This window comes from Nerophis lumbriciformis, linkage group LG23 (genome assembly GCF_033978685.3).
Source record: "Nerophis lumbriciformis linkage group LG23, RoL_Nlum_v2.1, whole genome shotgun sequence".
Classification (NCBI taxonomy): Eukaryota; Metazoa; Chordata; class Actinopteri; order Syngnathiformes; family Syngnathidae; genus Nerophis; species Nerophis lumbriciformis.
The window spans coordinates 25,571,984-25,595,624 of record NC_084570.2 but is presented as its reverse complement, the minus strand read 5'-3'; the positions used below and the strand labels follow the sequence as shown (position 1 = coordinate 25,595,624).

The 23,641-nt window shown below is 38.8% G+C and overlaps 1 protein-coding gene across 4 annotated transcripts in view; it reads right to left on the bottom strand.

The window, feature by feature from the left end:
- The window catches only part of LOC133622315 (copine-8-like), a 417,761-nt gene that overhangs the window by 248,598 nt on the left and 145,522 nt on the right, over window positions 1–23,641 (bottom strand). For all 4 annotated transcript variants that reach the window (XM_061984911.1, XM_061984910.2, XM_061984914.2 and 1 more), the window contains one exon: window positions 21,938–22,014. In XM_061984911.1, the coding sequence (XP_061840895.1) occupies window positions 21,938–22,014 (77 nt within the window). The remainder of the gene's footprint in view (window positions 1–21,937; window positions 22,015–23,641) is intronic.

The following is a 23,641-nucleotide window of genomic DNA, read 5'->3' as shown; positions in this document are numbered from 1 at the left end:
ATCAATCAATGAATGCCCACTGAGCCTATGGTGCTGTTAAGTTATTGTGGCTCAATTTGCCTTAATTTTTTTTATTTTAATGTATTAATATTTTAGTTGCTTAAGAGATATTCCTGGCTCTGAATTTGCTCATTGGTATTTTTATGTTTTTGTGCATTATTTGTTGTCGTCATCATTAAACAAACAGGTTACTCATCAGTTACTCAGTACTTGAGTAGTTTTTTTACAACATACTTTTTACTTTTACTCAACTAAATATTTGGGTGACTACTCCTTACTTTTACTTGAGTAATACATCTCTTAAGTAACAGTACTTGAGTACAATTTCTGGCTACTCTACCCACCTCTGTATATATACATACATATATATATACACACACACACATATATACATACACATATATACATACACACACACACACACACACACACACACATATATATATATACACACACTTATATATATATATATATATATATATATATATATACACATTATATATATATATATATACACATATACATATATATATATATATATATATATATATATATATATATATATATATATATATATATATATACACACACTTATATTTATATATATATATACACATTATATATATATATATATATATATATATATATATATATATATATATATATACACATATACGACGTCCCACTGGGGTGAGTTTTTCCTTGCCCTTATGTGGGCTTTGTACCGAGGATGTCGTTGTGGCTTGTGCAGCCCTTTGAGACACTTGTGATTTAGGGCTATATAAATAAACAGTGATTGATTGATTGATTGATATACATATATATATATATATATATATATATATATATATATATACATATATACACACATATATATATATATATACCAGTGTTTCCCACAGGACAGGCATCTATTTGTGGTGGTGTGGTTGGGGGGTGGCGGCGGCAGCGGCGATGACCAAGAAGAACGCGGAGTTGGAACACTTTATGTACATATTTATATACAGATTTGAACAATTAGTTATTCACTGAAATATATTTATTAATCGTGGTTCTTACAAAAAATATATCTTATAAAATATAAAAGCTAAAATGTCTCTTAAAGCTCTGCCCCTTTAATTAGTGCATACTAAATAATTTAACTTTAGCCTACTACTACAACCATATTATTTACCAGCAACATAAAGTGAAACAGAGGCAGAGGTGTCCTGCCAGTCAGTCAACCTCCTCCTCCTCCTCCTGCTGCTGCTGCTGAACAGGTCGCACTGGAGCTAGTCTTGCCCGCCAGACCCTCCTCCAGAGAAGAGGGAGACACTGGAGCTTACCGTGCTGGGTGTTATACAGCCATGACTTAAATTGTGGCATTTTTAGCCATTCTGGATCGAACCCAGTCGCTCTATGTTTTGTCGTGGTCCTCTCTATAAAGCACATAAGAATATAAAATAGGACCCTTTTCATGAGAAAAGTGCATTTCTGATCTGACCCTGCTTTATTTTTCAGTGTTTGCTGAGTCTCACCTGTTCCCTCCGCCCTAGCTGGCTCTACATGCTGCCTGTCTTCCTCCTCTCCTACAACATCTCCCTGCGTACTTACTATCCCTTCCTCCTCACCCTCCTCACAGCTGCGTCACTAGTTGAAGCCTGGAAATATTGGAAGCAAATTAATTTTCACACTGATGGATGTCTGTTCACTTTCCTTATGAGATTTCTAAGTGTCTACACCGTTTTGATAATACCTCTTGTGGTCCGGACTGTAGGCCTACCTCCTCTCCAAGTCGAGCCCTTTTCGGCCGTTGAAAATATTTTTCTATACTCATCTGTGTGAAGGAGTGAACATCCAACATAAGAATTTATTACAAACGAGCAGAACCGCTCTATGTACAGTGCCGTCTAACCTTAAGCGGCAGCAGCTCAACACATGCAGGGTTCAACGTTAAGGTTTTTTTTCTACTTGCCCGACTTCTCAAATCTCCAATATTTTTACTTGTCCTGCCTAGGTTTTTTTCTGGCTGTGTAGTGCTCATGGCTTATATCTTACTAAAATCCTTCCCGTTGACTATTTACAACACTACACAGTAATTTTTATTATTATTATCTATAATTACATTTAAATGGCATTGCATACATGTAAAATTAAATGCTATTTCACATTATTTGACCAGTAGCAGCTATACCCATCTGAACAGGTCAGCCACCTGTTTAAAGCCCGATCACAGTTGAAATCTTGAAATGAAGGGCCTTTAATGGCCAAAACATTAACCTGGACAATATTTTAACAGCTGGTTGGCTCAGATTTTATTATTTTCATTGCATTCACATGCTGCAGTGGACAGTGGACAATTATCTTCAGTATTAATGCAGTATCTGAAGCACCGTCTCCACGTGTGTTTATTGACAACAGGGTTATAACCTGGACACGTTAGCTCGTCGTTATGGTAGCAGTTACGACGTGCGTCTGCCCGGGCCCCCAAGTCAAACAGCGGCGGTGTTAATGAAGCAGCGTCAGGCTGCTCACCGTCAGTGAAACGCTCGGTGAAATCGCGGATTAACGTTAAATATATGACGAGCCGCGAGCGGTGCAGCTATAACCTATATTACCCTCGTATTTTGATCCGGTCGGTCCGTTTTTCTTTTACTCCGTCTTCTTCTTCTTCTTCTTCTGGCCCACCAGGTGAATTAAGTGCTATTGGCGGAGTTACAATGCATAGTAGGCTACCGCCACCTACTGCACCGGAGTTGTAACTACAAGGTACATTCACAGACAGAGTCCCATTGCTTTTATGAGCGGTCGAGCGAGTCAAAAGCCGAAAAATCCATTTGTGGCAGACGTATTTCTTTCGTGGCGGGCCGCCACAAATAAATGAATGTGTGGGAAACACTGTATACATATATACAAATATATATATATATATACACATATATACTGTATATATATATATATATACTGTATATATATATATGTGTATATATACTGTATATATATATATATACTGTATATATATATATATATGTGTATATATATATATATATATATATATATATATATATATATATATATATATATATATATATATATATATATTTGTGTGTGTATGTGTATATATATTTTTTGTATATATTTTTTTGTTTTTTCATATATTATTAATATATTTTTATATATATATTTATTTAATTGATTTTTCAAAATTTGGAATTGATTTAGAATGATTGGAGTGGTCACTTTAACATCTTAGGACAGCGTTCTACATTTCCCTTGCAACTTCAGTGACGCTTGCAAACTGCTCCTTTGATTTTGTTTAGTCTGACATGTCCATGTTTACAAGTTCATGCAGGCCAACAACAAAAGTCATAGTCAGGGATTTGGTAAATGAAATTGTGTACAGGATCTAAGGCGCCAAAAAGAGGAATGGTTTAGCAACACACATTAAAAAACAAACCTCAAAAATCCTCAAGCAAGTCAGCCTCTCCAGCTGCATTTAGTGAACTTTGAACACACTGGACTTGTCTGCCGTTGTACAATGAAGAGAACGAAGACTTCCCCATCGGGAATCATTCTCTAGATTGACTGGCAGTGAGACCAACGCTGTAAAATTGACTTTTAAGAACATCTTTGACCTTTGACTGTTTTAAAGAAAGAAGGCAGTGAACTCTAATAGTGACATCCGTACATGTACTTTGCCTGCATACAAACTCCAGGCCAATTGTTGCAAACAGACAAAGTCTGCATCATAATAGCCTGCCTCGGCCCACATGCACCAACCACTCTTTGGTCTCCGACTGGCACATTTGCAGCTCGATATTGAAACAGTAAAAGGGCAAGCAAAGCTTCCAACATTCAATGAGCCTTCCGTTATTTCTCCCATGTGTTGGAATACAGCATAACAATTGTGCAGTGTGCCGTGCTTGAAGGGTGCCAAGGAGGAAAAGTCAAGAGATTATTTTTCTGCATGTTTTGACTGAAGTGAGTCATTGGAGCTGCATCTATGCAGGGGAGCAGTGCTGGATGTTTGTGGTCTGAGCCAAGACACTTGAAGCTGCACAGCTAAAATAAGCAGTCAATTCATCCTCAGGACTTAATTCATGTGTTCAACCATGGCAGTGTGGTTGTTACTGTCTGTTTATATCACAGACTAGGGATGTCCCGATCCAGGTTTTTGCACTTCCGATCCGATACCGATATTGTTTTTGCACTTCCGATCCGATACCGATACTGACCAATACCGATACTGACCGATACTGGCCTATCCGAGCATGTATTAAAGTTTAAAATTATTTAGTCTACTTAGTTGTCAGAATCATGTTGAAAAGGGTTTTAGTACTCTTGATAACAACTAGCCAGCTGAATTAGGTGAGTTTGAATAATACACAATGGTTGGTAACAAGAAACTGACATGTTTATTCAAGGATAAACACAAAATAGACAAAATTATACATGACAAACAGAAATGGCATCATTGAACTAGGGCTGGGCGATATGGCCTTTTTTTAATATTGCGATATTTTAAGGCCATATTGCGATACACGATATATATCTCCATATTTTGCCTTAGCCTTGAATGAACACTTGATGCATATAATCACAGCAGTATGATGATTCTATGTGTCTACATTAAAACATTCTTCTTCATACTGCATTAATATATGCTACTTTTAAACTTTCATGCAGAGAAGGAAATCACAACTAAAAAAATCACTATTTTTTTCATACGGTGTTGATCTGGAAATGTTTGCCTCGGCATTTTGATGGTGTGGGCGTGTGGCACCGAATGGAGATAAGCGTCTCGACAGACGTTACAATATTTGAACAATGATGACGAAAACTGTTTTCTCTGTCGTGTCCGTGTGTCGAAAATTGTTATGCGCTTATTTTTTTATTTGATTTTGTGCGTGGCATAGATTTGCTGTGCAGAGAGGACGTTTGAGCAGTGCGCAATTTATGGCGTCACATTAATGCCAAAAATCCAAGCGCATAAAAACTGTTATCGCGTGCTGATTCTCCACTTCGTGCGCGCACGCGACACCCTTTTGCGCGCACGTGGTGCCTTTTTGCGCGCGCGGTGCCTTTTTGCGCGAGCGCGGTGCATTTCTGCGTCTCGGTCTGTGCGCTCTCTGTGTACTCCTGGCATCTCTCCTCGCGCTGTCATGTTTCTTTTTGGCACTTTGGGGGCGGGTATGCTTAGACGGCCCCTTCTTTCTGATTGGCTCTGAGCATTTTTCATATGACCAATCATTCTCCAGTGTAGCAACGTTGTAGCCATCTTACCTCGAACATCTAGCCTCAATCATTACATTGATGTCAATGGTACATGTACTAATTACATTACCATAACTTGCTCGATTTTCGACCAATTAACAAACGGTTTGCCTTGTTACAAATCTTATTACATGTAGATATGACATAGGATGCTGTACCTGTTGAAATTACCCCTTTCGCTTTAAAAAAAAATGACTTAATTGTGCAACATAGTTGTGTAGGGTCAGTGTTAGTCAGTTCTCTGATTATTTTTAAACTGTTTCAGAATACATTATTAAAAGCTATTTTTAACATTTTAAAAACAAAATTCAAAGATTATTTCATTAATTTTATGGCTGAATCAAAAGAAATTCCATAAATTAGAAAACTAATGTTCAAGAAGAAGTGAAAATATAAAATAATGTTATGGTTGGATGTTATTGCTGGTGGACCAGTTCTGGCTGAAAGATGTGATTATGGTGTTGTCTTATTATTTATTTGGGTCACATTTTGTATTACCCTGTATTGTGTTTATGTGGTATGAAATAACCTTCATCAGCGCGCAACATTTTTTTATCCACTTCTTCCTTCGTAAATCTTGATACATATTGACGATGACCCACCCTGCTATACTTCTGATTGGCTCTGAGCATTTTTCGCCTGACCAATCAGAAAGAAGGGGCCGTCTAAGCATACCCGCCCCCAAAGTGCCAAAACGAAACATGACAGCGCACAGACCGAGACGGCGCGCGCGCAGAAAGGCACCGCGCGCGCGCAAAAAGGCACCACGTGCGCGCAAAAGGGTGTCGCGCGCGCGCACGAAGTAGAGAATCAGCGCGCGATAACATTTTTTATGCGCTCGGATTTTTTGGCACTAATGTGACGCCATAGCAACTGCACAGGCGCGCACGGCTGCGCTAGCACCACAGCTAACGTTAGCCATGCTGCTACCTCTCTGCTGGGAGAGGGCGTATACGTGTATGACGTGACGTGTGTCGTGACAGTATGTGACTTGTGTAAGAAGGTGCGCTTGCTGTCTGTGAGAAGGAGAGACAGGAAAGAGTGAGAAGAGCCTGTCGTGTAATGCCAGCAGCTAAAAGCAACTGCGTGAGACTCCACAGACGTGTGGATGTGTTGAAGGTGTGCTGGAAAATGCGGAACGGAAAATAGGGAGCAACAGTAAAGTGGAATGTATTATTTAAATCGGTGCGTTGGAGAACACGGACCGGAGTTTTTTTTAAACTGGATCTGGATCGGCATTTTCCCATGCTTTGCCGATACGCATTTTTTTGCAAATATCGGCGGCCGATCCGATCCAAATATCGGATCGGGACATCCCTATCACAGACCTTGGAAAAAACATGGCCCATGGGATGTTAAGGAAATTATATTTGCATTGCTATTTTCTAATTACCATAAGAAGTCTTAAACCATCAACATTATTATCATTAGCAAGACAGGCTGTGCTTTTTTAGTGATATACAGGACGTACGTCAGGGCAGGTCCAGGAATTAGAGTGGGTGGAGTGGGTTTAAAGATCAGACAGCCAGCGTGAGAAAGTGACGTGACGGAGAAAAGTAATGCAGAAAAGTGATATTTTGAGTGTTTATTACGCTTTGCTTTCATGTTTCCCGGTGTTTGTTATATTGCTGTTCTTCCTGTGATTGTAAAACATGTCGAGGAGGTCTTCTGCAAAGTTAATGAGATATGTTCAATAATTCTTAATATTTTTTTAATTAAAGTTTTATAGTACACATTGAAAATCCTACATCATTTATTTCAAATATATTATGGGTGTCATTTAGTCCAAAAAATTTGAGGTGGTGAGACGTAATATTTTAGTAGTCTATCATTCATTACTGTTTGTGTTTTAGTGATTATAATCGTGTGCTGTCCTTTTGTACTTTGGAGGAGATTTCAACTTCAATGTGTACCTGTCACAATGACAATAAATACATTCAATTCTGTTTGTCTATGGATGTTCTCATTCATCCAGGTCATTGTACTCTCAGGGCATTCAATGGATCGCAACTGGATGTTTCGCCTCTCATCCAAGTAGGCTTCATGGATGATGTAAAGGGCACAAGAAAACATTTCAAATATGCTGGTAGATTTGTCTACTAGCAGTTGAGAGATCCATGAATTATAATCTAGAATTTCCTTTAACAAGTTTGAGACCAAGCAGAAGCAGCCGCCGGCTCAGTGTGTCAACAACAGCAGCGTAAGCTAGCATTAGCTCACTGCTATCAATGTGCCGCTAAAATAGTCCGTCTGCGTTAGCGCTTATAATAACAATATCACTCGTATTTGGTTAATTTTCAGGTGACGACATGTAAAAGGAGTATTGTTGGCACTGTCTGGATGTTTTTAGGGAGGATAACGTCACTTCCTGTCAACGAGAAAGGACGCAAAAGAAAAAGTCTCCGCTTCTGCTACCGGAGTTTTTGTTAAGTCTGAAGATTTTGACCACTGATTTGTGATCACAGCCACAGGAGAGTCACCTGGCATCTTCGATCTGATATTGGTCAGTTGAGAGGCACAGATACGCGAAATAAGGTGAGTTGGAAGAGCAGTTAGCCTCAAGCCAACGGCGCCTTGCCGCAGTTCAAAGCGGTTGCCTAGCAACCAAAAGCTACGGCGAGTTTACAGCTGTTTTAAAGTGATTCCGACGTCGCAGAGTGATATAAGTTGACAGGCTGACACCTCAAATTGATCTCTGAACGGCGCAAGGTAGGAAATTGTTGAAAAAACAAGTTAAAAGTACCGCAAGTTGCTAAAGAAGTAACTGCCGTTAAGACATAAGAGGCACTGACGTCAGCGACTGCCGCGATGCCAAAAGCTAAAGGAAAGACTGAAATCCCGAAACAGTCGGGGTCAGCTGACACAGGACACAAATGGGAACAAGATTTGAGGCTGGACACAGGACATGATGGGAATCAAGAAGGGGTACTACAAAAACTATTCCATGAATTTAAAGAAGAAATGATAGAAGAATGGAAATACATGATGGAGGGATGGAAAGAAGAAATGAAAGAAATGAAAGAAGAACACAAACGAGGTATGAAAAGTCTGCAGCAAAATATAGAAAGTCTGCAATCTCAGAAAAACATCAGAAATAATGAAGCCACTGAAATGTGCAAACAAATGAAGATCCTTCAAGAAGACAACAACATGCTGAGGAATATCATAGATGAAATGGATCAGGATAAACGGATGAATGATATCATCGTCACAGGGCACCGAATTAAACGAAGATCCTATGCGAAAGCTGTGAATAATGAAGGTGAACCAGATGAAATGGATATGGTCTCAGCAGAACAGCAAGTGGTCAACTTTCTGAAATCAAAAGAAATTGAAATTGACATTAATACCATCGAAACATGCATCCCACTGAACGGAAGAAACAACAACGCCACTCCAGTCGTGCTCGTGAAACTTGTAAACAGAAAATCTAAAATGGCATTGCTGAGACAGGGAAAGAAGCTGAAGGGAACAAATGTGTACATGAATGAGCATCTCACAAAACGTAATGCTGGAATCGCCAAGAAAGCACGCGACTTAAGAAAGCAGGGAAAAATCCAGGGAACTTGGAGCGCCAACTGTAAAATCTACATCAAGCTGAATGGAGGTCCAGAAGCAAGAGTACTTGCTGTCCATGACATCAAGGACCTGGTCAATTTTTAAAGTTTACACAGCTTCCACAACAACGATGATAATGGACTCTGACAGAAAACAAGCACCTAAATTCAGCATCAACACTACTATGTTCCAAGGGACGACTAAACAAGAGGACCTAGATTCAGGATTGCATCTACCTACACTTATAGAGATTATTGAAATAACATCAAAGATTGTTGAACAAGAAAATATGGAACTAAAAAATTTCTGCAACAAAGATCACAAAAACCAGGATTTGGAAAATGATATAGATCCAGATACAAATTTTTTCTCCCACTTCAGTAATAATTATTTTTATTATACGGATGATCAATATAACAGCAACATTAAATGTGATAACAAATTGTCAATTATTCATTTTAATAGCAGAAGCTTGTATGCAAACTACAACAATATTAAAAACTTTTTGGAACACATCAACGAACCCTTCAAAGTGATTGCTGTCACGGAAACATGGATTGATGATAAAAAAGGAATAGATTTTGATCTGGATGGATATGAACTAAACTACATCAACAGAACCAACAAAAATGGAGGAGGAGTAGCTGTGTACGTGATGAAGAAACTGAACTACAAAGTGGTAAAAAACATCTCATTTGCTATAGATAATATCTTAGAATGTATAACAATTGAAATATGTCAGGAAAAAAGCAAAAACATATTCATCAGTTGTATATATAGATCACCTAAGTCAAGTATAGAAACATTTGAAGAATGGATCAAGGCTACTTACATGGACAATGGTCAAAGAATAATTTTCTTATGTGGTGACTTTAATATTGACTTATTGAACCCTAACAAGCAAAAGTCTATTGATGACTTCATTGACACAATGTACATCATCAGTTTATATCCTAAAATCACAAAGCCAAGCAGAATTACAGGACACTGTGCCACGCTTATTGATAATATAAAAGCTTCAATAATTATTTTGTAAATATTGGACCAAAATTGGAAGAAAGGATTCCAGACCCAGTTTCAATTGAGGACTATAATGATACCATAGAGCGAAATCCCAACTCCATGTTCCTCAGTAATGTGACACAGGAGGAAATAGTTACAATTGTAAAAAAATGTAAATCTAAGACTTCAACTGATTGTAACGAAATTGATATGGAAACGATAAAAAAGGTTATTGAAGAGGTCTCTGGACCATTAACCTAGTAACCTATCATTTCAAACAGGTACATTTCCAAACAAAACGAAAATAGCTAAAGTTGCACCAATTTACAAGACTGGCGACAAACATCAATTTACAAACTATAGACCTGTTTCCTTACTTCCACAATTTTCTAAAATCATTGAAAAACTGTTCAATAACAGATTAGAGAGTTTCATAAATAAAAATAGAATACTCGAAGAAAATGAATATGGATACAGAGCTAATGTTTCAACTTTGATGTCTTTAATTGATATTACAGAAGAAATGACCAATGCTATAGATAATAAAAAATGTGCGGCAGCAGTTTTTATGGATCTAACTAAAGCATTTGACACAATTAATCACAATATTTTAATCAAAAAACTAGAACGATATGGCATCAGAGGGTTAGTCTTAAACTGGATAAGAAGTTATCTAATGAACAGGAAACAATACGTGAAGCTAGGCGAACACACGTCTACAACGCTAAATATATCCTGTGGTGTACCTCAGGGATCAATACTAGGACCTAAATTATTCAATCTATATATAAATGACATTTGTAAAGTTACAAAAGATTTAAAGTTAGTATTATTTGCGGATTATACAACAGCGTTTTGTTCAGGAGAGAACACACAGAAGATACTACAAATAATAACAGAAGAAATTAACAAATTAAAAAGATGGTTTGACAAAAACAGACTATCGTTGAATCTCAGTAAAACTAAAATAATGCTATTTGGTAGAAGAGAAAGTCAAACACAAATACAAATAGACGGAATAGAAATTGAAAGAGTAAATGAAACCAAATTTCTAAGTATAATGATTGATGATAAATTGAACTGGAAATCTCACGTAAAAAATATACAACATAAAGTAGCAAGAAACACGTCAATAATGAATAAAGCAAAACATGTTCTAGACAAAAAAATCACTTCATAATCTCTACTGCTCACTAGTGTTACCATATCTGAGTTACTGTGTAGAAATATGGGGAAATAATTACAAAAGTACACTTCATTCACTAACGGTGTTACAAAAAAGATCAGTTAGAATAATACATAATGTTGGATATAGAGAACACACAAATCCTTTATTTATTGAATCAAAGATACTGAAATTCTACGACATAGTGAATTTGCAAACAGCTAAAATTATACACAAAGCAAACTATAACCTGCTACCCAAGAATATACAACAATTCTTCTAAAAAAAAAGAGGAGAAATATAATCTTAGAGAGAAATGTAATTTAAAACATTTGTATGCACGTACAACACTTAAGACCTTCAGTATATCAGTATGTGGAATTAAATTATGGAATGGATTAAGCAAAGCAATCAAACAATGTACTAATATGATCGACTTCAAGAAACTCTTCAAACTTAAAGTGTTTACAAAGTATAAAGAAGAAGAACCATGATAAACATTCAGAATTTATTTAACTCATCCATTCTTTCATTCTTTCACTCACAAAATAATCTTACTTATCTCAACATATGAAATGTAACTTACTTCACCAATTATTATTTATTTACTTATTTTTATTGTGATTACTTATGGAGTATATTGTGAATAAATTGAGAACAGGAAGTGAACAAAAGTTTTAGCAACTGTTATGTAAAAGAAAAGGGGTAGGATTAAATAAGCTCTGCTTCTTCCTACTCCTTTTCGAACATGTTGAAAAGAGAAACTGGAGATTGTGATGTATCATGTTGTATGATTGCATGTTCGAAATAAACTCAAACTCAAAATAATTAACACAACAAAGGACCCTGCATCTGTTGACTCAATTGTTGGATATTTATTTACCATTTAGAATGCATAACAAAAAGCATATGTGTTCTTGTCTTACATAAAGATTGTGAATGATAAACAGAACATCTCTTTCCAATTTATGCGTATTTCCTGAATGACTGATCTAATAATATGGTCAGAGTGCAGAAGCGTTACTACAGTGACGTAGAAACTACGGAAATTACTGAAGATGTTGGGAGCGGAATATTCAAAATGGCCGACTGAATTTGTGATATTGAGACGGTATTTTCGCATTCTTTGTGAATGGTAAATACAATTGGATACAATAAAACACAATTAAGCATGTGAAGTCAACTTGTTTTTCCACTCTACGGCTACTTTAATAGCTTTTGCCAGCTGTGTATTTGTAATCTCAAAGGTCATCTTCTTGATTTAAAAAGGCCTTTTTTTCCCCTCAACATCTGCAGTGGTCAGCGCAAAATCAAAAATGCACTCTTCGATAACTTAAGTACTTCAGTCTAATGATTGGGGATACATCGTTGTTGTCTACGGACATGCATTTGTAGTTTATGCAGACATGTGCACTAAGTAGACATCTAAAAATATACTAGGAGTAAACAAAATATAGTATTTAGTTTGTAAATAAAAAAGTATGCTTTGAAATTACTTGTAGTTCCACAGGCAATATAGAAACAATAATGAAAGAAAAATGGCCTTCTTTTGCCATGTCTCATTATAATGAGGGTTTATTTTATGGTTTGGTTAACTTCTGATACAAGAGATACACGCTAATGATATGTACTGTACACAATTCATCTGAAATTGTTCTTGCTGTTTATGTTGTGCCTCAGTGGTCTTAGTTGGAAATGGTATAAGTGATACAGTCGGCAGACCACAGCTACACAATAATACATTCCTGATTCTCATTTTACACGGCGCCGGGGGACGGCGTGGCGAAGTTGGGAGAGTGACCGTGCCAGCAATCTGAGGGTTACTGGTTCAATCCCCACCTTCTACCATCCTAGTCACGTCCGTTGTGTCCTTGAGCAAGACACTTCACCCTTGCTCCTGATGGGCCTGGTTAGCGCCGTGCATGGCAGCTCCCGCCATCAGTGTGTGTGTGTGTGTGTGTGTGTGAATGGGGAAATAGTGTCAAAGCGCTTTGAGTATCTTAAAAAAAGGTAGAAAAGCGCTATACAAGTACAACCCATTTACCATATACCATTTACACTTTTATTCACACCAACTGTTAATTGTCTTCAGCTTTCCCATGTTGTGTTGCCCTCTGCTTGCACCAGTTCTTTCTCCTAATGAGGGAGCACAACGGCTGCTGCCTAATTATACCGAGAGGGATTAACAGCACCGTGAAGACTCATGAAAAAGGGCAAAGTGGGCGCACGTGCAAACCCACAGGTATTTATGTTCCGTTTAAGCCAGGTACAAAGTTTAAATTCATCGTTGCGACGAGGGCAATGTTTGTGTGCGCTCGCTTCCACAGGTGCCAACAAAATATATGTTGTGTGTGTGTTTGTACTTTTTTCACCAAGTACCACCTCAGAAAGCACTTGGCCACCACAATGACGGACGTTAAAATACAGTAGCGTAGTAGGCCCAAGTATTCATTAAAACAAGGCAGAGGTTTTATTTAACAAGAAAATTTAATATTTTTGGCCACGGAACAGCTTTTTTAATTAGGTCCTATGTGTCAAAGTCAAGGCCAGCAACCAGATCCGGCCCGCGAATGAATTATCTATGGCCCCCCGGGATGATATTTGATTAGTATTAGAAGTGGCCTGCCGGCCACAACCTCCTGCTGCTGTTTTGCACGCACCAATACTCCATCAGTGTTGGCACGAGGAATATTCAAAATGAGGTCCCAGGGACCCTATCAAGTCATAAAAATTGGGTCCCACAGTACATTTTTGGGGTCCCACTTTTTTGTAACCGTTTTGAAAACCAATGATAAATGTATGCATTATCCTGTTATGTCTCACATTCTATATTGTGTTTTGGAAAAAAAGTTCTCATAAACGTTAATTCATTAAAAAAAATTTAACAAAAGAAGACACATTTTTATGCATGTTTTTAGTTATAAACATTCAGTCACTTTCTTCTTTCCTTCATGGATCTAAACTTTACCGCTGCCGGTATTTTTTTCTATATTTTTATTGTAAAATTTTCAGAATGTTTGTTCTATTTTTGGCTAAAGTTAGACAAAGAAAACAATCTGACGTCTTTATTTTTTAGTTTTAATGCGATGATTTTCCTTCCTGAGCTAAAATGAGTTTGACACCCCTTAATTAGGTGATTCGTTAGCGTATTATTAAATGCAGCCCTCGTATTTACCACAGTTAGAGAATCACTGAGCGATAAAACAAATGTTTTTCTTACCACAGGAACATTAAAAAAAAGAGCAGTGCTTGCAGTGTCACTTTACTTCAATTTCAAATCACTTTGGGTCCGCAATACATTTGCACTAAAATCATACGCTTATTCATCCACTCTGGTGCAACCTCAAAGTGGAGCACCCCTGAAGAAGAGTCTTACATGGAGTACCTAGCAGATGACCTACAAAAAGGCTGATTTGCATTTGTGTGTTCATTGGACAAAACAAAGCACGTGGGTAAGTAAAAAGCGTACACCACAGAAAATCAGAAAACCGTTAACATTTATGGTGTACTGTAGTAGGGTTGGGAATCTTTGGGCATGATTCAATTCGATTAAATTCTTGGAGGTAACGATTCCATTCCGAATTGATTCTTGATTCAAAATTAATACTTTTTTTAAGAACATTGGGGGCCAGTTCTACAAAAGCCAAAACCAGTGAAGTTGGCACGTTGTGTAATTCGTAAATAAAAACAGAATACAATGATTTTCAACTTATATTCAATTGAATAGACTGCAAAGACAAGATATTTAATATTCAAACTGATAAACGTAATTTTTTTTTGCAAATAATCATTAACTTGGAATTTAATGGCAGCAACATGTTGCAAAAAATTTGGCACAGGGGCATTTTTACCACTGTGTTACATGGTCTTTCCTTTTAACAACACTCAGTAAACGTTTGGGAACTGAGTAGACCAATTTTTGAAGCTTTTCTGGTGCAATGCTTTCCCATTCTTACTTGATGTACAGCTTAAGTTAAAGTTAAAGTTAAGGTTAAAGTACCAATGATTGTCACACACACACTAGGTGTGGCGAAATTATTCTCTGCATTTGACCCATCACCCTTGATCACCCCCTGGGAGGTGAGGGGAGCAGTGGAGAGCAGCGGTGGCCGCGCCCGGGAATAATTTTTGGCGATTTAACCCCCAATTCCAACCCTTGATGCTGAGTGCCAAGCAGGGAGGATTGGGTCCCATTTTTATAGTCTTTGGTATGACTCGGCCGGGGTTTGAACTCACAACCTACCGATCTCTGGGCGGACACTAACCACTAGGCCACTGAGTAGGTTGTTCAACAGTCCGGGGTTGTGGTCGTTTAGGTTTCATATTGCGCCACACATTTTAAATGGGAGAGAGGTCTGGACTACAGGCAGGCCAGTCTAGTACCCGCACTCTTTTACTATGAAGTCACGCTGTTGTAACAAGTGGCTTGAAATTGTCTTGCTGAAATAAGCAGGGGCGTCCATGATAACGTTGCTTGGATGGCAACATATTGTACTCCAAAACCTGTATGTACCTTTCAGCATTAATGGTGCCTTCACAGATGTATAAGTAACCCATGCCTTGGGCACTAATACTAGGGATGTCCCGATCCGATATTTGGATCGGATCGGCCGCCGATATTTGCAAAAAAATGCGTATCGGCAAGGCATGGGAAAATGCCGATCCAGATCCAGTTAAAAAAAAAAAACTCCGCTCCGTGTCCAACGCACCTATTTAAATAGTACATTCCACTTTTCTGCTGCTCCATAATTTCCGTTTCGCATTTTCCAGCACACCTTCAACACATCCACAGGTCTGTGGATTCGAACGCAGTTGCTTTTAGCTGCTGGCATTACACGACAGGCTCTTCTCACTCTTTTCTGTGTCTGTGCTTCTCACAGACAGCAAGCGCACCTTCTTACACACGTCACATACTGTCACGTCATACGTCACATACTGTCACGTCATACGTCACATACGTATATGTCTTCCCCGAGCAGAGAGGTAGCAGCATGGCTAACGTTAGCTGTGATGCTAGCGCAGCCGTGTGACCAACGTTCTCTCTAAGGTGCGCGCTTGTGCAATTGCGCACTGCTCATACGTCCTCTGCGCATAGTATTTATATGCCACGCACAAAATCAAATAAAAAAATAAGCGCATAACAATTTTCGACACACGGACACGACAGAGAAAACAGTTTTCGTCATCATTGTTCAAATATAACGTCTGTCGAGACGCTTATCTCCATTCGGTGCCACACGTCCACACCATCAAAATGCCGAGGCAAAAATTTCCAGATCAACACCGTATGAAAAAATTTGTGATTTTTTTAGTTGTGATTTCCTTCTCTGCATGAAAGTTTAAAAGTAGCATATATTAATGCAGTATGAAGAAGAATGTTTTAATGTAGACATGCAAGCCTTGAAAGAAATTGTTGAAAATCAAGACTACATTTCCTGCAAATGGATGCATTTCTACCCTATATTTTAACTTTAGATTTATTCTCATATCAAACTCTTTTGGCTGTCTTTTTGACACTTACATCCGGCGCCCCCCTCCACACCCTGGATTATAAATAATGTAAATAATTCAATGTGATTATCTTGTGTGATTACTGTATTATGATGATAGTATATATCTGATAGTATATATCTGTATCATGAATGAATTTAAGTGGACCCCGACTTAAACAAGTTGAAAAACTTATTCGGGTGTTACCATTTAGTGGTCAATTGTACGGAATATGTACTTCACTGTGCAACCTACTAATAAAAGTCTCAATCAATCAATCAAAACACATAGAATCATCATACTGCTGTGATTATATGCATCAAGTGTTCATTCAAGGCTAAGGCAAAATATTGAGATATATATCGTGTATCGCAATATGGCCTTAAAATATTGCAATATTTAAAAAAGGCCATATCGCCCAGCCCTTGTTTCAATGATGCCATTTCTGTTTGTCATGTATAATTTTGTCTAATTTTGTGTTTATCCTTGAATAAACAGGTCAGTTTCTTGTTACCAACCATTGTGTATTATTCAAACTCACCTAATTCAGCTGGCTAGTTGTTATCAAGAGTACTAAAACCCTTTTCAACATGATTCTGACAACTAAGTAGGCTAAATAACTTTAAACTTTAATACATGCTCGGATAGGCCATTATCGGTCAGTATCGGTATCGGTCAGTATCGGTATCGGATCGGAAGTGCAAAAACAATATCGGTATCGGATCGGAAGTGCAAAAACCTGGATCGGGACATCCCTAACTAATACCATCACAGATGCTGGCTTTTGAACTTTGCACCTATAACAATCCGGATGGTTATTTTTCCTCTTTGTTCCGGAGGACACAACGTCCATAGTTTCCAAAAGCAATTTGAAATGTGGACTCGTCAGACCACAGAACACTTTTACACTTTGCATCAGTCCATCTTAGATAAGCTCGGGCCCAGCTAAGCCGGCGGCATTTCTGGGTGTTGTTGATAAATGGCTTTCGCTTTGCATAGTACAGTTTTAACTTGGACTTACAGATATAGCGACAAACTGTAGTTACTGACAGTGGTTTTCTGAAGTGTTCCTGAGCCCATGTGGTGATATCCTTTACACACTGATTGACACTCACTTTTTGATGCAGTACCGCCTGAGGGATCAAAGGTCCGTAATATCATCGCTTACATGCAGTGATTTCTCCAAATTCTCTGAACCTTTTGATGATATTACGGACTCTAGATGTGAAATCCCTAAATTCCTTGCAATAGCTCGTTGAGAAATTCTTAAACTGTTTGACAATTTGCTCAAGCATTTGTTCACAAAGTGGGGACTCTCGCCTCATCCTTGTTTGTGAATGACTGAGCATTTCATGGAAGCTGTTTTTATACCCAATCATGGCACCCACCTGTTCCCAATTAGCGTGTTCACCTGTGGGATGTTCCAAATAAGTGTTTGATGAGCATTCCTCAATTTTCTCAGTATTTTTGCCACTTGTGCCAGCTTTTTTGAAACATGATGCAAGCATCAAATTCCAAATGAGCTAATATTTGTAAAAAGATAACAACGTTTTCCAGTTTGAACATTAAATATCTTGTCTTTGCAGTCCATTCAATTGAATATAGGTTGAAAAGGATTAGCAAATCATTGTATTCTGTTTTTATTTACGATTTTCACAACGTGCCAACTTCACTGGTTTTGGGTTTTGTATTACTTAAAAGAAAACTGGTTTTGTTTAATACAATTCTACCCAAACTAAGTAACTTTTGTACCTTCATAAAATTTTGTCATAACTTTTGGGATGATACCTGGATTTACAACTAGTTGAATAACACCTCTGTCATGGCCTGAAGGGTCTGTATCGCTCTCACTGGCACTTAGCGACTTTGAGGAGGGTGGCAGGAACCATGCAACACAAAAAACTACAAAATGCTGACTTGTTTAACGGCATACGTCACTCCCCCTTTCCCCATTCGTTAAAAAGACGGAAGTCGAGGCAAACGCCCAAGAAATTAGAAGAAGAAGAACGTCTACGTGCAATGACTGTTATCATGGCCAAAGCTCAAAAACAACCAAAGAAACGAAAAGTTTTTTCTAAGGAGACAAAAAAAGAAAACCTTAGCTTACTAAGATAAAAGGACAATCAAGGATCAACATTGCTTCGGCTTTCACTTGCTGACGTGAGCTCAAAGACGAGGGATTTCAGACCGATGCTGCCTTGGCTCTGTTCCTGCTAAACTAGTAAGTGACTCCCTGTTCAAATCAAAATAATAATGCTAATTTTAGCTATTGAAAATGTGTGTGGTAGCAATAAATAGCAACTAGCATGATACTTTAGTTCCACACTACTTCCTTCGTAAAAACTCTCCCGCTGGTCTTTCTTTGCTTCGGACCTGCATCCGCCCTGATACATTCTTGGTAGTAGCGTCATGTTTGTAGCGCAATCCAAGATCATTTATTGATAGTGTCTGCTATTTAACATTAGTATAGCCATTAGAGACATCATATTTGTGCTAATATTATAGCAGACATCATGTCAGTTTGACGCTATATGCGCTAGTCCTCATGGGACATGTGGTCTTCGACTGACAAAACACTAACACTTTGGTCCAACCAAAAGTGAAAGTTCTTTGTCAAAATGTAAGGAACAAATAGATTTGTTTCCGTACCAGCACTAAGACTGGTTTCCACACCAGCACCGACTCCAAGACTGGTTTCCACACCAGCACTGACTCCAAGACTAGTTCCCACACCAGAACAGACTCCAAGACTGGTTCCCACACCAGCACCGACTCCAAGACTAGTTCCCACACCAGCACAGACTCCAAGACTGGTTCCCACACCAGCACCGACTCCAAGACGGGTTCCAACACCAGCACCAAGACTGGTTCCCACACCAGCACCGGCTCCAAGACTGGTTCCCACATCAGCACCGGCTCCAAGACTGGTTCCCACACCAGCACCGACTCCAAGACTGGTTCCCACACCAGCACCGGAACCAAGACTGGTTCCCACATCAGCACCGGCTCCAAGACTGGTTCCCACACCAGCACCGGCTCCAAGACTGGTTCCCACACCAGCAACGGCTCCAAGACTGGTTCCCACACCAGCACCGGCTCAAAGACTGGTTCCCACACCAGCACCAGCTCCAAGACTGGTTCCCACACCAGCACCGGCTCCAAGAATAGTTCCCACACCAGCACCGGCTCCAAGACTGGTTCCCACACCAGCACCGGCTCCAAGACCAGCTCCTGTCTCTGCTCCGAGGCTAGCACGAGTCGCGGCTCCAAGGCTAGCACCAGAACCTGCACCAGCTGCCGCGTCTACGACAACGTCTCCTGTTTACACAGCGACGACGACGTCTCTTCCTGCTTCCACGGCGACGACGACGTCTCTTCCTACTTCCACGGCGACGACGACGTCTCTTCCTGCTTCCACTGCGACGATGACGTCTCTTCCTGCTTCCATGGCGACGACGTCTCTTCCTGCTTCCATGGCGATGAAAACGTCTCCTGTTTCCACGATGACGATGTCTCGTGCTCGGCTGCTGAATTTCTGGCGCCACTAACGTACACCTTCTTGGCGGCCACGAATGTGGCTTTTCCGTGGTCGTTCCATTTCCGCCGCCACCTGACTCTTCCCCGGTGGATTCAGGGACACGTGGCCGGCAACCCACCACCAAGTCCTCCCTCCGCCCTCCCTTGACTCTTGAACTATTTCTTGTTTTTTGGGTTCTAGTTTTTTTGTTTCAAGGGACATCTGGAATCTGTCCTTTAAGGGGGGGGGGGGGGGGTACTGTTATGATCCGCTGCCCGGATCATAGTTCGTTTACGTTTTCAGTCACGTGTGTTTTCAGCACCTTGATTTTGTTAGTTTCCGTTGCCATGACGGCAGATTGCACACACCTGCCTCTGGTTAGTGTTCGGGACGCGCACCTGTTGCCTGGGTGCTAATCAGAGGGCTATTTAGTCTATGCGCTGGCCTCACCCGGTCTGGCTTCCAAATTTGCTTGATGCAACAGTTGACGACTATTTCTATTCCTGCTAGTTTATACGGTAGGCTATTTTTCTTGCTAGCTCCCACGCTAGCCCCTTTGTTTTTGTCTTTTGTGCTATGAGCACGTTTTTGTTTGTTCCCTTATGATTAAATTCTTAATAAATCATTTTCCTACCTGCACGCTGTGTCCGAAGCCGTCTGCATTCCTGGGCGAACAACCCCGCACCACGATGCGACCAAATTGTCACACTTTGTTTGCTTACTTATTACTAAAAGACAAGTTGCCTAGTATGTTCACTATCTTATTTAATGCCAAAATTATTTTTTGATTGCAATACAAAACATATGTTAATATATCATAAGATGTTTAGTTAAAATAAAGCCAATAATTACATTTTCGGGTCCCTTTTATTTACAAAATAATCTTAAAGTATGGAAATACCTTTTGGTACGGGGACAAGCCTAATAGCCACGAGGCCAGTGTGCCGCTAAATCATTTTTGCATCCTTTAAATGAATGTATCTGAGGCAGCCACAAAAATAACATTTGGCTTGCACTTATGTTATCTCTCAGTTGCAGATTGTCCCAAATTAAATAATTTGTCAAAAAAAACACACAAGATGAGCCATAAACATTCACAAATCAGTGAGTCTTATTAGATATATCTGTAATAACATTATTCTGGTCCACTCTACCAATTATACTCTGTTTTGCTTTTGAATATGTTGTCTAAGTGCAGGGTAGAAGACACTATGGGCCTGACCTACTAACGATTTGCATGTCTTAAAACACGTGCAAACTTGATCGTGCATGAAAAGCTGATCTACGAAGCTCATGTGTTTTGGATCTCTTCTCTCACGAGCAAAATAGTAAGCGCAATCCATTTAGCGTATCGAGAATGGAATAGAATATAAATGTCCCGATTGTCATTGTAACAGGTACAACAACATTGAAGATGCAACTTCCTCCAAAGTATAAAAGCACATTACACAATAATAATTACAAAACTCATTGGTAGCATATCGGTTCAAAGGTGAAAAGTAAAGTAAGGTCGTCCACCCACTCGTGCACTTGCTATCAAATACACACGCAGATTTTGTAGATCACTCGCAACAAACCCAATAATAGTATGCATAATTAATATAGACGTAAATATGCACACATACCCCCTCGAGCAGCGCCAAAGGGCTGCAGCTTTGACACCAGATGACCCAACATTCTGTTGCAATTATCGTGGTTTCTGTGTTGTAAAATGTGTAATGTTTTTTTTATTTTATTTCCTGGCTACCAAACTGAGCCCCCTTCCCCACCACTGTTGCAATAGTGTTTTCTGTTTGTTCGTGTAATATCAAAACTGTGTTTTCTCATAACAAGATTATTTTTTTCCTATAATATTACGACTTTATTCAAATATTATTTGGTGTCCTTTTCAGTGTGAGCTCTTTAGTACCCTTTAACTTGTATTCACTTAGTCAGCTGAAAATCCCACTCACCCAAGAGGTTTCTCCAGTCGGCTGGCTGGTGATCCGACGATCTCCCCGAGAGTACAGAACATCTGACCCAAAAAGTCCTAATACATGGGAGAGATGGAGTGAAGCAAATGAGACAGGTGAGTGTTTGCTGACTTGAGAGGGACAAGAAGGTGTCAAGGTGAGGTCAGATCAGCAGGACTAACCCCGCTGTCTTGTTTCTACTGTGGACACCTTTGTAATAATGATCATTTCAAGAATGCACTTGTTGTCAAATTCAGTTTAATACGAAGGAAAATGCAACTGCATTCTGAATAAATAGGAGCAATGGTTTTGTTATGATTTTAATATTTGAGATAATTGGTGTCTTTGGTCAGAAACAAGCTGTGTTGCACAGTAACTACACTGTAATGAGGTGAGCACTATATCTACGGACACACAACAGACAAATGAGGTTGAAAGCAATGTGACCATGACAAGAGAGATGATTATTGACTATGTTGCTACTATAATATATAGAGAGGTAAAAGTCTTGTGCCGCTATTTCACTTGCAGGTAGACATCCTAACATAACATAAAGTGCAGAAACCTGTGGGAACAATGTGTGCTGTAATTAAAAGCTAAAGGTGGTCAAATTGCATATTGGAGTGCAAGAGCTTTTAAAGGGGAACTGCACTTATTTTGGAATGTTGCCTATTTTTCACAATCATTATGACAGACAAAAACACATGCTTTTTTTTTTTTTTTTTAAGGATTTTAAAGATGATAAAAAAACGTTTGGAAGGTGCGGCTAATGGCTATCACCGTTGTAGCCTTCAAAGCCTCTAAAACAACTTTAAAACCCTCCATAAACGTTTTGTATACACACTGCAAGTATATATATATATATATATATATATATATATATATATATATATATAATGTAGTAACAAACACATTCAAAACAATATGAAATATGTTTCATACACACACTGCAAGTATATATATAATGTAGTACCAGACACCTTCATAACAATATGTAATATGTACATATACACAATGCAAGTATATATATAATGTAGTAACAGACACCTTCATAACAATATGTAATATGTAAAATATACAAACTGCAAGTATATATATAATGTAGTAACAGACACCTTCATAACAATATGTAATATGTACAATATACACACTGCAAGTATATATATATAATGTAGTAACAGACACCTTCATAACAATATGCAATATGTACAATATTTACCATTTTTGGTCATTTTAATCATTTTAACCTGATTTCTTCTGCTCATTGATTTCTGTTTCCACAGCAACGCACTTTCAACTTCTGGCAACAAATGTGTGTTCCTACTTCCGGAAACAAACGCGAGTGTGTTTTCTAATCATGGCAGACTTGGTAACAGACAACGAAGACGACTGTTTTTGGACAAATGAGGATTCACAACCTCATCTTTTTGAAGCTGAAAATACGGAGGATGTACTACTGCTTCTAGAAGCGAGGACAAAGGAAGGCTGAAACGTTGGAGCAGACGGAAGCCGAGAGAATGAGGTCGGCGTGACGCTCTAAATGTTGAAATCGGAGCAAAGCTATTTCAAAATAGTTGGAGTGCTTACCCTAATCAACTGGGGAAAATGTCCCCGGCCAGCTGGACCAAACAGACAACTGTACATCGAGTGAGTCACTTTAATATTGATCATGATAGCACAATGTGGGCTTATGCTTTACAGATA